This window comes from Microcebus murinus, chromosome 24, assembly GCF_040939455.1.
Source record: "Microcebus murinus isolate Inina chromosome 24, M.murinus_Inina_mat1.0, whole genome shotgun sequence".
NCBI classification, from domain to species: domain Eukaryota; kingdom Metazoa; phylum Chordata; class Mammalia; order Primates; family Cheirogaleidae; genus Microcebus; species Microcebus murinus.
In genome coordinates this window covers 18,970,759-18,985,951 of record NC_134127.1, presented here as the reverse complement: position 1 = coordinate 18,985,951, position 15,193 = coordinate 18,970,759, and the positions used below count along the sequence as shown (strand labels likewise).

The window sequence follows — 15,193 nt, the reverse complement described above, 5'->3', positions numbered from 1 at the left end:
TTTGGTCCTCCTGGGCGTTTATTGTAAATTCCGTGACTAAAACACGCCGGTGAGCCCGGCCGACCGGCAGATGGATCAATCGCCCCCTTCCCGGCTGGGGGAGGAGGACCCCACCCAGAGCCTCGGGAGCCCGGAGCTGCCAGCTGCCTCGGGACGAGCTCCTCGGAGCCCAGCCCACCGCCAAGCCTGGCGCGGAGGCCTGGCCCGGGTTGGTCTCGGGCGCTCCGGCCCGGTGGGGTGTGTTCCCCAGCCCGATCCCTCCCGCGCGGTTCCGGCAGGTTCGCCGGCCTCAGAGGACGCGGTCCGGGAGCCCCGGCGCAGCAGCTTTCTTCCCAGCCGGGGGAGGGAGATACGCTGGGGAAGGGGAGTCTTGAAGGGCTGCGAGGCTCTCCTGGCGGGGACGAACGCGCCGCGGGCGTGAGGGGAAGTTCTGGAGCTCGGCGGGGAGAGCACACGTGCGCGCGGGGCTAGGCCGGGGCAGGCAGGGGCGCGGGGATTCCAGAGGACTGGCGCAGGAAGGGGCGTCCTTCTGTTCCCTTGCACCATCGAGGGGGACGCTCAGTCTGCTTCGGCTCCCCGGCGGAGAGAAGCACCAGGCCGCCAGGGGTGCAGCCCCCTCCCAGACCTGGGCCACCAGGCCGGGGTCTTTCTCGCACCCTGCCCCCATGCCCCAGGAGGGCTGCGGCTCCCCGCACTCAGCGCCCCGCAGCTTCCGCTCAGCTCCCCAGGCAGTAGACCCGGCTGCCCAGGGGGCGGGGGCAGGGGCAGCGAGGGGTGGGGGGTCGCAGCGCGGGGAGGAGGAGGAGAGTGCGGGCGCTTGGGTGGGTCGGAGCCCGAGTCCCAGCCTGGGGAGCCAGTTTCCGGCCAAGGCAGCAGGTCGGCCGGAGAAGGGCGGGCGTCTGAGCCGAGGCAGCCCGCGGCGGAGCTCTCCCCTCGGCCCGCATTCCCCGGCGCCACCGCCACCGCCAAGTCGCCGCCGCCGCCGCCGCTGCAGAGTGTCGCTGGTCTGCCGCGCGCGCCGCCAGCCGCCCGGGAGCCCGAGCGCTGAGCCCCGGGCGGAGGAGAGGGGCGCGGGCGCGAGAGCCGCGGCGAGGGAGCCGCGAAGGGGGAAGGGGCGGGCGGAGGGAGGAGCAGGGAGAGAGGGAGAAAGGGAGGGAGGGGAGAGAGAGGGAGAGCTGGAGAGAGCGAGAGCAGAGAGCGAGCAGGGAGAGGAGCGGGAGGGAGCGAGGGAGAAAGACACACGCACGCAGAGACACACGGTCACTGGAATTCCATTAGAAAAAGTGAGCGGAGCAAGGGTTAGCGGGAGAAGATTTTTTGAATCTTGTCTTCGTCTCGGTGCAAAAGAAGCCACTCGGGTCTGTCGTCCTCGAAGCTCCGGCTGGATTGTTCCTCGGCGCTAACCCCCGTCGGTGGATTTCTTTCCTATTGGCATTTATTCTCACCCCTCCCTCGCCGCTTCCTTCCAACCCTTCACTCGCGAGTCGCCTCTGTCCCCAACCTCCCCAGGCCCCTCCTGGGAAGCGCAGGGGAGTGGGACCCGCGGGGACTCGCGCCTTCCCGGACGCGCGGAGGGGAGGGCTGAGCTCGGGACCCGGCTGCTTAGAAGCAGATACACACAGCTACGTGGGCCGGGGGCGGCGAGAGGCAGCCCACCGCCCTCCCTCCACCCCACCCCTCCAGCCAGAGGCGAGTCGCAGCACTCAGGATCTTCACCGGGTGGACTAGCTGGGATCTCCGCATTGGATTTGGGGCTGAATATCACTGCTTGGCTATTATTATTGTTGTTATTTTTATTTTATTTTTTTTACCCAAGGGAGAAAGACAAAAAAAAACTGTGGGATTTATTTAACATGATCTTGGCAAACGCCTTCTGCCTCTTCTTCTTTTTAGGTGAGTACCTGCGGGCGGCGAGCCTGGGGGGGCGGCGCGGGCCGCGCGCTCAGGCGCTGGCTAGGAGCCGGGGACGCGGGGCGCAAGCGGGGCGCCGGCGGGAGGTTCGCGGGGAGAGCGCGCCGAGGGGCGAGCCGGGCCGGGCGCTGGCGAGGCGGGCGGGCCGGGCAGCGGGGACGCCGGCGGAGGGACCCGAGCCGCGGCGGGCTGGCTACGCTGGGGGATCGGGAAGGGGACTCGCCACAGCCAGACCGTCCCCGCGCACACGCACGCACATACACACCCTCGCTCACTTGCACACCGTGATAGCACTCATTTCCCTCAAAATAATGGGTTCAAATTGTGGCAACTTAAGAAAAAACAGCTAACTCTTGATCTGGAAGAGAGGAGGGCGAGGAGAGGCTCAGTGGCGGGGACAGGGAAATCCTGCCACTCGCACCTTCCCCGGTCGGCTCCCCGAGTCGCTCGCGGTGGAGCGCATGGGTTTCTTCAGCGGCTCCTGCTTGGACATCTGCGGGGGAGCGCGGGCAGCCACCCCCCACCTGCCTGGCTGCGGCCCCGCTCCAGAGCCCCTTCCTAGCGGCTCCGGCTCCGCTCCCTGGAACACTTTGCAAGTTTTCCCCACCCCGTGCCCAGCCTCCCTCCCGGACGCTCCCCCAGCCGAGCCAGATGGGTGGGTGGGCGTGCGGGGTGTGAGCTGCGGTTCCCGGCCTTTCCCTCCCTACCTCTGGGGGCCGGGGACCCCTTGGCTGGTGGGAGGCGGTGGGAGGGAGGCCAAAGTTTGCTTCCTCTGGTGAAGAGGGTGGGAAGTGGGGGAGGAAAACGGATCTGAACAAAGACCACTGCTGGTTCTGTAAGCCCCCTCCTTCCAGGGCAGGGAGGAGGGGTTGCCTGGGGCACCTGGACCCCGCAGTTTCTTTACCGCACTGAATTCCTAGCCCCTCGCCCTCTTGTGCGCTATGAGAAATCCCAGCTGCCCGGGAAGCTGGGATCTAGAGAAGGCAGTCTCAGAGGAGAAGGTGAGGGAAGAGGGTGTCTGGCTGGCTGCATGCTAGCAGCCCAGAGTGCCAGGCGAGGCTGCTGCCAGGGAGTAGGTGCTGCATCCAGGGAACCTGGTAACTAAGGTGTGTGTCTGCGTGTTGGAGGAACACGCATCTGCTTCAGTGGGGGTGCTGTTCCAGCCACCCTGGCTAGCTGTGTGGCCAGTGGCGAGCCAGGCTGCCTGGCCAGGTACTGAGTGCACCCTGGCCTCCTGTAGGAGGGGCTCTGGGAAGGCCCGGAGTGCGAGGCAAGAGCTGGTCACAGAGATGTGTGTGGTCTAGGAAGCCCCTTCCAGCCTGGGGTAGGAAATTCAGACTCACTGGTGTCTAAGCTGGTCAGGCACAGGTCCTCCCTTTCCCCTTCTCCCCCCAAAGCCTGAGTTCCCCAGGGGGCAAGGCCCTGCCCTGGGGTGTGGCCTCCACCCGCCCTGCCTCCCTCTGCCCCAGGCGGCTTCTTCTCTCCAGGGTGGGTGGGGCTGAGCGGGCAGCTGGAAGGTGCTCTGGCCCCCGGGGATCCACAGCCCTTCCTGGCAACCCCAGCAAGTGGACTCTCAGTCTGAAGGGGCTATTATAAAACCTGACCTTTTCTCCCACTGCTGGTTTGAAAACCCAGCTTTCTGGGGCTGAGAATGATCAGCGCCAAGAAGAGAAGAAAATTGTATTTCAGGCAGAGCAGCCAGATTGCCCGCTGCCGCGCTGCACACCCCCGGCCGGCAGGGCTCCCAGGTGTGGGCGCCTTCTGAGGGCTGGGGAGAGCAGCCGGGCCCCTTACCCCTCCAGGCCCAGACCCCCGTGCTGCAGGCCAGCTTTCCGCAGCCCAGGAGGCTGAGGAGTCACTCTTCTGCCCAGAAGTGGCACTGGGGGTCCTGCTCATGGTGGGTGTGTATGTGTGTGACATCGTGTGCATGTGGGGGGATGGTCAGAGATCCTCCACCCCCCTGTCTTCGACCCTGCAGGCTGAGTGTTGAGAGGATGGGGCTCAGCATCCCCTTGGGTCACAGCTTTCAGGTCCCCTTCCCTTGAGAAGTCCCTTTCCAGAGCTGGGCTGAGCAGCTCTGGGTTAGGCCAGTCCAAAGGAAGGGATGGGTTGGTGTTGAGGAAACTTCAGCCCCAGGGTCCTTTTCCTGGCAAGGAACTGGGTGGAAATTCTGCTGGTGGGGAGGCGATTCAGCTGGGAGCAAGGCCTTAGTGGGCCCCTCTCAAGGTTCTCAGTGAGGTCTGGGGGTGAGGACTGTTGGTGCAGAGAGAGGCCTTTATTGCCCAGCCATCCTGACCTCGAGTGTAGGCTGACCCAGGGATAGAAGGAGCTGGGGTCTGTGACTGGGAGGGGATGGGGGCCTGGTCGGGGGTCCACTCCCAACTGGCTTTCTGGCTCTGGTGGGGATCCTGGATGCAGGAGGGCAGCTGTAGCTCTGTGTCGTCTCTCGTTCCCCCTACCCCTGGTGTCTCTGGAAGCTGCTGCCTGTGTCTGTTCTTGATGGGTCCACATTTTCTCCTGATTCAGGATTGGGAGACATCACCAGGACACCTTGGGCCCTTTACTCTCAGGATCCCTGGCTAAAGGCTCCAGGTCACCATGAGTCCCTTCCTCTGGCAGGGCTTGCTTGGTTCTGGGGTCACGAGGTGGGCTAGAAGAGTCAAGGGCACTTTGGGGAAAGGATGCCCTGGCCTTTTGCAGAGTGTGTCCCTGCCTTGGTCATGTGTGCCAGTTGGCAGGACGGGGGAAGCCCTCACTTCTGGCAGGGGAGCTTGTGTAAGGATCATCCATCCCTTGGGGCTCTAGGCCCCACCTGTAGGGCAAGCAGAGTGAGTGTCCTTACTGCCTGACCCCCCTCTCCTCCCCACCCCACCAACTAAAATCCTGACCTTTATGCACGCTGTGAATCCTGAGCCTACGGAAGGCGGAGGGTGCTAGGAGGTCCCATTCCCAGTCCCCCTCTGACAGTGCAGCCCTGCTCAGTCACAGTGGCGGGGGATGTCAGTGGAAGCTCCAGCAGGCAGGCCGGCTGGGGGCAGCAGGTGCAGGCGGGCCACGTCGGCTCAGCTGCTCTTTGGGGGCCCAGATGTACCGGGTCCTGCTCAGGGAGGTAGGAATATGCTGAAGCCAAGAAAGGAAGATGCTGCCTCAGCTCGTGTGGAGGACACCTCTCCAGCCGGTGCCCGGGCTCCCCCTCTGTGCTGATTTCTTCTTTGGTCTTAGTCTGGCCACATCCTGCAGCCTTCCTGTTCTGGGGCACAGGTGTGGTCAGTGGGAGAAGGACATGTCTTTTGCTCTGGCCCACGAGGCCTGCTCCACCCCAGGCCTGCCCTGCTCTTCTTCCCGGTCTCCTGGGGGAGGGCCCCCTGCCAGGTGCCACCAGGAGTGGATTCCTTTCCCTGGGGCTGGCGGGAGGGACTGCCCGCTGCGCGGCGCTCCGCCTCTAGATGTCGCTGTCTCCCTGCGCTAGCGCCCCCCTGAGCTGGGCGTCCTGGGGGAGGGCGGGAGGCCGCTCTGGCTAGGGGTGGGGGGATGCTGCGGTATTCAGAGGAGGGCACTTCTGGCTTGCGATTTCTTACGTTTTGGGGCGAGATGGAGTGGAGGACGCCTCCCAAACCACTCTTTGGGGCTTAGAAATGGCAGTCGTGGCTCCGGGCCATGGTGTGGGCTCTCCCTAGGGCAGGATCTGGAGTTAGGGGCTCAGGAGAGGACAGGGAGGGAGGCTGGGGACCTGTCGTCTGTGTCTGGAGGAAACCATTTTGGGAGCTGGGCTCTGAAAGGATCAGGCGAACCTCTCCCCGCCCCACACCCCCAGGTGCTCCCCCACTTCTCCCTCCTTTAGCGCCCAGGGCAGTGGGCAGGAGGTGGGCTGGGGGCTGTTGCCCTTGGTGGAGAAGCCAGCTCCATCCTGGGTCCAAGGAGGGGCGGGCTTTGCTTTCTCTTTTGCAATTGATTTATTATTTGGGTTTTGGAAGGAAGAAAAACAAAAGACAGAGGGGGAGAGGCTTTCAGAAAAATAGAGAGAGGAGGTGAGAGAGTGAGAGTGAGAGAGAGAGAAAGAGAGGGAGAAAACAGGGCCACTCAAAGAGCCAAGCTGAAGGTGAGGGAGAGACCAGACCTCTTGGGAGGCATCAACAAGAGAAACACAGGAGAGACGCAGACAGGACAGTGCAGAGGGGGGATGTGGAAGGGCTCACCAGGCTTGCCAAGAGCATTTTCTTCTGGAAGGAACTGGGCGGAACTTGTCCCGTGGAGGACAAGTTTTCAGGTCTGGCGTGCAGTTGGCCTGGAAGGTGTGGGGGTGCTGAGGCCGGAAAGGGGCAGCTCCTCCCTCCTGGGCTCGTCTCTCTGTCTCCTCTTAAAGTCCAGCAGCTCAGAATGAGTAGACCAGGGCTCGGAGGGGGCGTTCCCACCTCCGTGTGTAACCTGAGTTGTCGTCTCCCTTCTTTGGGCCTCAGTTTCCCTAGGGTGAGCTGTGGGGGCTGGACTCTGTGGTTGGTATCTGTGAGGTTCTAACAGGCTTTGAAAGTCACGTGACTTTGTACAGCTTTCAAGGCTTCACCAGCGCCTTGGCTGGCGCTGGGGTTTGTGGGCGACTTGGGTGGTATTAACGTGTGATTCCCCCCTCTGCTCGCCCCAGCAAGCCCTGCAGTCCCCAGCTCTCTGCTGAGGCTGTGACATTCTTCCCTGCACTCCTGGTGTCCCAGACTGCGTGTGGTTTTTGGCGGCGGCCTTGCTGGCCTTGTGCTGTGCTCCTAGGCCCAGGGCTGGTGCTAAGGAGCAAGGGACAGGAAACCGAAAACGACACTGGTAGAGCTGGGGCGAGTGACAGGCTGTGTTCTCCCGTGGGTGCGAGGACGGCTGTTGCACAGAGTCTGTCTTGGTGTGCTTTGGTGTGAAGTGGGTGTGAAGCTCCCCGAAGGGCCCACGCCCCCAGGCCTGCGACTTGGGTGGGAGACTGTGGCGGCCCTCTTTCACGCTTGTCTTCCCTCCCCACCACCCAGACGAGACCCTCCGCTCTTTGGCCAGCCCTTCCTCCCTGCAGGGCCCCGAGCTCCACGGCTGGCGCCCCCCGGTGGACTGTGTCCGGGCCAATGAGCTGTGCGCGGCTGAATCCAACTGCAGCTCGCGCTACCGCACGCTGCGGCAGTGCCTGGCGGGCCGGGACCGCAACACCATGCTGGCCAACAAGGAGTGCCAGGCGGCCCTGGAGGTCCTGCAGGAGAGCCCGCTGTACGACTGCCGCTGCAAGCGGGGCATGAAGAAGGAGCTGCAGTGCTTGCAGATCTACTGGAGCATCCACCTGGGGCTGACTGAAGGTGAGCCTGGGCAGGATGCGCGGTGGTGAGGGTGTGTGGCGGGCCAGGGGTTCAGCTGGGAGAGCTCCGTATGTCTACCTGCCAGGAGAGCCTAGAACCCAGGAGAAGGCCAGGAGAGACAAAGACCAGTGGAGGTGACAGCTGGAGGAGGGGAGGTGAGCAGGGGTGGGACAGGAGCCGGACCATGTGACTCAAGCAGGGACAGTGTGAAGTAGGCCCAGGAGTGAGGCAGGAGTCACCGGAGAGACAGAGAAGCGGAGCCAGGTGGAAGATGGGACAGGCTTGTGTGTGCATCCCAGCTCCCTGCACCACCTGGGGCTGCCCCTGCTCTGCCCTTCCTGCTCCCGCCCCCCTGCTCCCGGATGTGGCTTGGGGACCCCATGGCTGGCCTAGGCACCTTCCACAGGGCTGGGGGGCAGTGCTGTTCCTTCCACTGCCCACACTCTTCCCGCCTCTCCTCACCAGTGTAAGCGACTCACATTTCCGTCTCCGCTTGCAGCCTGCCTCTTCCAGGAGGGCTCTGTAGATTTGGTAACAAGGGCTTAGATGCCCCTTGAAGCTGGTGCCACGTCACCCCTGTGCTGTCCCCATCGCAGCAGTCACGCCGTAGATGACAGAAGCCCATCACTTATCTGCACACTGCCCCCAATCATGAGCTCTGTGAAGGTAGAGGCTGCGCTGGCTGCACTGCTCCATGCCTAGCACACAGTCCACTCTCAATAGACTTTGGTTGATCTAATAAATGAACATCTGGCTGAGGCAGTCAACCCTCCTGGAGTATGTGCAAACCCTCCACACCCCAGTCTGGGTGTGGGTGTCGTTGGAGGGTGCGGCTTCCAGGTTCTGCCTTGGGACTTGGAGGCAGGTTTGCCAAGGGATGTGGGACCCGCAGCCCACACATGGCCTCTAGCCCCGTGGCAGGTGCCTAGGCCAGCCACGGGGTCCAGAAGCCACGTGGAGGGCAGGCCTCTTGGGAGGGAGCAGGAAGGGTGGAGTAGAGGCAGTCCCAGGCAGGGCAGGGAGCTCAGCTTGCAGAGCGGCAGGTGCTTGGCATGGTAGAGGGTGGGGTGGATGGGGCAGAGAGGCAGCAGGCAGGGAGGGAGTCTGAGGGTTCAAAGGGAGATGATCAGATCTAGGCTTCAGCGAGGTGTTTCTGTGATTCCAGTGAAGAGAGTCGATTGGGGGGACTGTTGAGAAGCCACTGCTGTGACACAGGCCAGGAACAGTGGTGGCAGAGCCAGGGCAGTGGCAGGAAAGGAGAAGACGGTGTGAGAGCTATTTAGAAGGTAGAATCCACAGGTTGTGCTGATAGAGTGAAGGTGAGAGGGTGGGGGTACAGGAGTCACGGAGGGCACCCAGCTTCCTGTCTTGGGTACCCGGGTGGGTGACAGGTGTGTCAGGAGCAGCAGCCCAGGCTTCGGTGGGGAGGGCAGGGCAGTGGGCCTATCTAGGGGCATGTGCCTCTCGCCTGCCACATCCTGCCAGTCCGGGGCTCAGGAGAGGAAGTGGCCAGGAGAGAGAGTGAGGAGTGTACATCAGCCCATCGACCGTCACTGGTGCCAAGGGCACGACCACAGTGGGAGGAGGGCAGTGACAGACCCTGGGACCACCAACATTTAAGGGCGGGCAGGGAGGAAAGGTTAGGGAGCAAGCAGATGGGAGCTGGGGCGTAGGAATGGTAAATGTGAGCAACTCCTTTCACAATTTTAGCATGAATGGGAGAGAGCAAACCATGATAAATATATATATATATATATATATATATATATATATATATTTAGAGATGGGAGAGTTGAGTAGTTTACACTCTAAGGAGATGCTGTGAAGAAGGGTCTTCTGTGGAATGGTGCCCCTGGGGGTGGGGATGCGGGTGGGCCCCTGCAGGGTGCTGGCAGGGAAGGAGACCAGCTAGGGTGTCGGCCCGAGCAGAGGGGGATCCTGGGCCAGTCTCTGCGATGGCTCGAATGTCGCTCTGCATATAGGAACAAGGAGCTCATATAATTACCACCACCACTAATAGCAAAGTAATTCCTCATGAATCAGGCGGTCACTTCTCCCTGGCAACCTCGATTCCCAGCACCAGAATAAGCTCGGACGAAGTCCTTCGCTGCCATGAAGCACAAACGCTTTATTCTGCTTGAGACAAGGCACCGTCTTCACCCACAGCCCGACTCTGTGGCGTACAGAAAATTCAAGGGCCTGATTCCCGAGCTGGGTAGTTTTGTTTCTTTCTGGCAGCCTTCGGTTCCAGCCCACGGAGACAGGGCAGCAGGGTGGGGTGGGCTCCCTGCGGGTGTGGAGTGGCCAGCTGCATGGTGGACGGGGAAGGGACAGAGAACTGGCAGCTGGAAGAGCCGGGTGGGCACCTGGGCCTCTCAGCACGGCAGCCCTTGCATGTCCTCATCTCTCTCTGGCATCCTGCCTCAGGGCACGGGAGCACCGTGCTGGGAACGAGCATGGTGTCGTGGGTGTTTAGCTGCATGCTGCTGTGTGGTCGTCCAGGCTCCTTCTTCAACACAGGGGCTGTCTGTGGTTCCCAGGCTTGGGAGGGTCCATTCATTCATTTACTCAACAGACACCTACTGTGCTGAGCGCTGCACCTGGTAAGCACCTGCTCTGTGCCTCAGAGGGTGACAGCACTGAAGAAGCCTTGGTCCCCCTGCTGGCCAGTGTACAGGCTGGGGGGCCTTCCCCCTGGGCCCCACCAGCAACAGCACACCCCTGCTTCTGCCTTCCCCAGGAGCCTGTGTTTCTCTCCCCAGGGGGTGCTAACTTCTCCTGGGTCTTGAGGGCCAGAGGTGGTTTCTTCCCAGGGCTGACCAGGGGAAGCAGGGAGGCCTTTGAACAGCAGGTAGCATTCCTGTTCCTGCCAGTGACAGGGTCTGCCTGAGAGTTACATATTCACGGCTTGGGGAAGGCTGCAAGTACTTCCTCCCTGCTCCTTAGGGACACCTAACAACCCGGCTTGGGGCTGGGGCTGAGGGAGAGACGCCTGCAGGTTTGGATTTTCAGCTTCTCTGGCCCTGCTGGTGGGCGTGCTGCACGCAGGGCTTGGCTCCCCGTGGGCAGAGCGGCGGTGGAAGTGGACTGGGGAGGTGTGTGGCCTCTAGGGTGTGGCCGCTGAGCCCTTGAGGCCTGGCCTGCAGGGGACCTGGGAGTCATTCTTTTCCACACCTCATTTGGCAGGGAAACTGAGGCATACAGAGGCGAGATGGCTTCCCAGGGCACACAGCAAGCTGGTGGCGGAGCCCAGGCTGGACCCCAGGTCCCCGGCTCCTTATCCAGGTCCCTTTCACTGCCTTGGGGTGGACGTCCCGTGGCCCCAGGCCTGTTTCCCCCTTGTCATTACTACCGCCAGTGTTTACACAGTGGGCTGTCACCGTCGGCTGCGTGGGGCATTGGAGACCAGGTTTCTTGCCTTCTCCAAAGGGAGGACATTCAGGGTCCCTTGGTCTTTCCAGCGTGAAGAGCACAGTCTTCTTTCAGTCCCACAGTCTGACATCCTGGGTCTGCCTTCAGCCACCCAGGGCTCAGGACTTCCCACTGCTGAATTGTGCTGCAGGGACAGGCTCCAGAGCTGGCTTACACAGGACGGGCCCCTCTGAACGCACCCTACTGGCTAATCCCTGCCCAGGGGCCCAGGGGCACAGACACAGCAGGGGGAGGGGGGGAGGCCAGGCCCTGCCCTGGGGGACTGTCCTAGTGTCAGGAGAAGACAGGCCCTAAGAAAAGTGAAACAGCAACAGCACTTATTCAGGGATGACTGGGTTCCGATAACACTGGGTATTTTTGGAGACGGTATTCGTAGCGGTGAAGCACTTGGGTTCTGGAGCCAACTGCCTGGGTTTAAAGCCTGGCTGTGCCGCTCACCAGCTGTGTGACCTTGGGCAAGTTACTTAATGTCTCTGTTCTCCTTGTTTCTCATCAGTCAAACGGGGAGAATAGTGCTTACTTCATGGAGCAGTTAAGAGATGAAATGAGTTAGTATATCTAAAGCACTTTCAGTAGTGCAGTGGCACATAGAAAGTGCATTATATAACAGTATTTTTGTTATAAAAGTGACTCTTAAATTCTTATACTGCTCAGCCCCCCAAAATAGCAATGGCTGGTAACCCCAGCCCAAGGAGTTTCTCCAGAGAGTTTCAGTTAAGTGCCACTGGGTGGGCTGGAGGACTCTGAGATCATCCAGGCTGGTGATGGGGCCTGAAGGCCCCAGGGAAAGGTGGGCTGGACACAGGCAATAATGAATGAGTATTGTTTGGGATCAGGACACTTGGCAAATGCCGGCTGGGCACCCACTGTGTGTGCTGGGTGTGGCAGGGCCTAGGAGGTGCTCGCAGGAGGTAAGGTGAAGGGGGAGGCTGTTTCTCATGGGGGAATGTGTTTCCTCCTTGTGCTCTGGGCATCTGTCCCCTTTCCTGGGGGTCTGCAGGGCACGGCAGACAGAGTCCTTGTTCCCTGAACCAGCAGGGGCCTAACAGTCTCCAGTGCTCACTCTAGATGACCACAGCAAGGAGCCCCTTCCAGGAGGACACCTGGGCCCGTCTCACTTCTGGACGAGTGGCACCCTACCACAGGCACCCCCTGGATACTTTGGCACCTGTGCCCCCTTAGGTGCCCGCCTTTGGCGCTGGGCCCTGGCTGGATGTGAGGCTGTGGCCACCTGTCTCACTGCCCCCTTGCCACACACACGCAGGCCGAGCGATCGGCCATTGGTTTCTTCTCACCGGTGTCGTCTGCAGAGGGCATTTCCCTTCCTGCGGAGGCGCTGGCCGAGGGCAGTGGGATTCCCAGTGAGGGGCTGGGGTCTCCAGGGCAGCCCTGGGCCATCTGCCTCCTGTCACTCATTTGTGTTTCCATTCCTGAGCCTCTGACGCCCCCCAAAGCCTCAGAGACAGGTCCGAAGAGCTGGCAGGTGTGGGGAGGACAGGTGGGGCCTGAGGGAGGGAGTCGGACAGGACCTGGGGGTCAGGCCACCCACTCAGAGACTTTTAGCCCCTCCAGCAAGATTCTGCTGGTGACGTGATGGGAAGCAAAGAAGAAACTCCGTTGTCCTTAGTGACCAGGGCAGAGCTGGCGTGGTGTGATGGGAATGGACACCTGGGGGAGGCCAGGAGACCAGATCTAGCTCTGGCTCTTCTGGGAGTAGCTGTGTGATCTCAGGCAGGTCGCTTCACCTCTCTGGGCCGCCTCCGAGCCCTCTCTTGTGAAATGGGGATGCTGTACTGAATGACGGGGGAGGACTCTCCAGCTCCAATTCCTATGATGGCGCTGGCCTCCTAGAAGTCCTTCAGAGAGGGCTGGTCACACAGGGAGGTCACGGGAGAGGGGTGTCAGGCAGTTCTGACCAGCGGGAGCTTCCCCTGTGGCTGGGGAGAAACGCCTCCCCATGTGAAAGGTTGAACATTTCATTCCTGACTCACCTGGCACCGCCCTTTTCACTCTGGGAAGGGCTGGCCCACCTCTGACCTCCGCGGCAGCCCCGCCCGGCCCCAGCAGCGGCACGTTCCCAGGCACATCTGCTGCGTGCTGGGCTCCGTCTGCACGGGAGGAGCCTGGGTCTGATGGCGGCTCTCTCTTGCAGGTGAGGAGTTTTACGAAGCCTCACCCTACGAGCCCGTGACCTCCCGCCTGTCGGACATCTTCAGGCTCGCTTCAATCTTCTCAGGTAAGCGGGCTCGCGCGGGGACCTGGCCAGGTCTCCTGTGACGTGGTAGAGGGACTCGGGTGTCCTGGGTGTCTGTTGGCTCTCCTGCTCATCAGCTTGTTCCTGAACATGCCGTTTCCTCCTCTGCAAAGAAGGCCATGACACCTACCTCCCTAGCTGCTGCATGGAGCCAAGTGTTTATGGAAATTGCCTGGCATGGCGGCTGTCATGGAGTAGGTCTTGAATCTGAAACCTGACATCACCTGCCTGTCTTGTCCTTGCTCCTTCTTCCAAGTTCCCTGGATCTCCTGCTTTGGAGCTCTTCTAGCTCTTAACCTCCTTGTGCCTCAGTTTCCTCAGTTGTGAAATGGGGAGAGTAACGGTTCCTACCTCATTGGATTGGTGTGAGGTCTAGATGGCCAGTGGTCGTGAGCGTTCAGTCAATGCTAGCTATGGTCGTTGGTCCTGTGAGTGTTGCCATGCTCTGTTCTGCTCTGGGTTTTGCCCCTCCCCCGAGGGCTGTGCTTCTTGGATCTCCCTGAGGAAGAGGAAGGCGTCTGCTGGGGGCATCTGCCCCGGGGAGTGAGAAAGGCCATGTCGAGTTCTAGCTTTGCTCTCCAGGGTCCACGTGCAGGAGCCAGATGAGCTTTGTGGGTCTTACCTCTTGACCTGCTCCCTCTGGCATTTGGGGGACCCGGGGCTGCTTGGGCACAGGGGAAGGGCTTCCGGGCCTGGAGCTGCTCTGTGCGGGCGGGGTGGGCTCTTCCAGGAGCTGCCGCTGGTGCTCACTGGGGCCAGAGTGGGGATGTTCTCGGGTTTCTCTGAGCATAGGGGGCCCCGTTTATAAGTCCCAGGTTTACAGGCATGTTTGCTGCTGTCTTTGGAATCTTCTGAAGTTTCTATTGCTCTAAACAGGGTTTTGGGCAATTCTTTCTTATTCGGGGAACTGTCCGCCCATCGTAGGATGTGTAGCAGCATCCCTGGCCTCTGCCCACTGGATGCCTGGAGTACTCTTGGAAGTTGTGACAACCGAAACTGTCCCTAGAAAGTGCCCAGTGTCCCTGGGAGCAATCACTGCCCACTGAGAACCGCTGCTCTGAACTGTGAACCGTGGGAAAGAGCTTCCAGCGAGAACCCGAGCTCTTTCAAATGAAGAATTCTCCAGGGCAGGGTTTCTCAACGATTTTTTTTTTCATTTTTATTCCCCTAAGGAGAAAAATTAATCCTCCATAATTAGAAAAATTAAGTATCAAGGAATACAACTTTGTCACCAAGGGCTGAGTTTTGGAGGGCCATAAATCATTGTAATATCTATTTTTTTTGCTTATCCAAGAACCAACTTTTGCTCCCTTGAGGTGACACCCTCCCCTCCCACTGAGAATGTGCTCTAGGACAGTGGTCCTCAACCTTTTTGGCACCAGGGACTGTTTTCATAGAAGACAATTTTTCCATGGATGAGGGGTTCGGGGGAATGGTTTTGGAATGATTGAAGCATATTACGTTTACTGTGCACTTTTTTTTTTTGAGGCAGAGTCTCTCTTTGTTGCCCCAGGCTAGAGTGAGTGCTTTGGTGTCAGCCTAGCTCACAGCAACCTCAAACTCCTGGGCTCAAGCAATCCTGCTGCCTCAGCCTCCCGAGTAGCTGGGACTACAGGCATGCGCCACCATGCCCGGCTAATTTTTTCTATATATTTTTAGTTGGTCAATTAATTTCTTTCTATCTTAGTAGAGATGGGGTCTCGCTCTTGCTCAGGCTGGTTTTGAACTCCTGACCTTGAGTGATCCGCCCGCCTTGGCCTCCCAGAGTGCTAGGATTATAGGTGTGAGCCACACCCAGCCTACTGTGCACTTTATTTCCATTATTATTGCATTGTTATATATGATGAAATAATTATACCACTCCCATAGGTTGGGGAGCCCTGCTCTAGGAGGTTGAAATGGGGGTGATATGAGTGTCGCTGGCTGGAGAAAGCCTGGATGCCCGTGAGGAGGGAGGCACTGGCCAGAGGGTGGCTGTCTGGGCATGGCCTTGGCGCTGGCAGTGATGGGTGGTGGGTGGAGATCTCAAAGGTGGCCAGTTGTGTTGGGCACCCTGCCCTGGGCTCTCACCATTGTAACCCACAGTGGGTCATGGCAGAGGTGCTGGGGTCACAGCAGGTTCCTCCTGGCCCTGCCTGTGGGGACTGTGCTTGCTCTATGGTGAGTGTGGCCCACCTGGCAGGGCAGGCAGCACAGACATTCTGATCCTCACGTTTCCTGATGAGTTTTATTGATACGTACAAAATCCACCTGGAACTGTTCCTTTTGCAGCCGTGGT

General features: G+C 60.2%; 1 protein-coding gene across 1 annotated transcript in view; it reads left to right on the top strand.

The window, feature by feature from the left end:
* The first annotated feature begins 1,208 nt into the window (after positions 1–1,208).
* GFRA2 (GDNF family receptor alpha 2) overlaps positions 1,209–15,193 on the top strand; it is a 78,805-nt gene continuing 64,820 nt past the window's right edge. Inside the window, exons 1-3 of the mRNA XM_012752460.2 lie at positions 1,209–1,893; positions 6,915–7,229; positions 12,814–12,897. Of these exons, the coding sequence (XP_012607914.2) occupies positions 1,854–1,893; positions 6,915–7,229; positions 12,814–12,897 (439 nt within the window). The 5' untranslated portion in view covers positions 1,209–1,853. The remainder of the gene's footprint in view (positions 1,894–6,914; positions 7,230–12,813; positions 12,898–15,193) is intronic.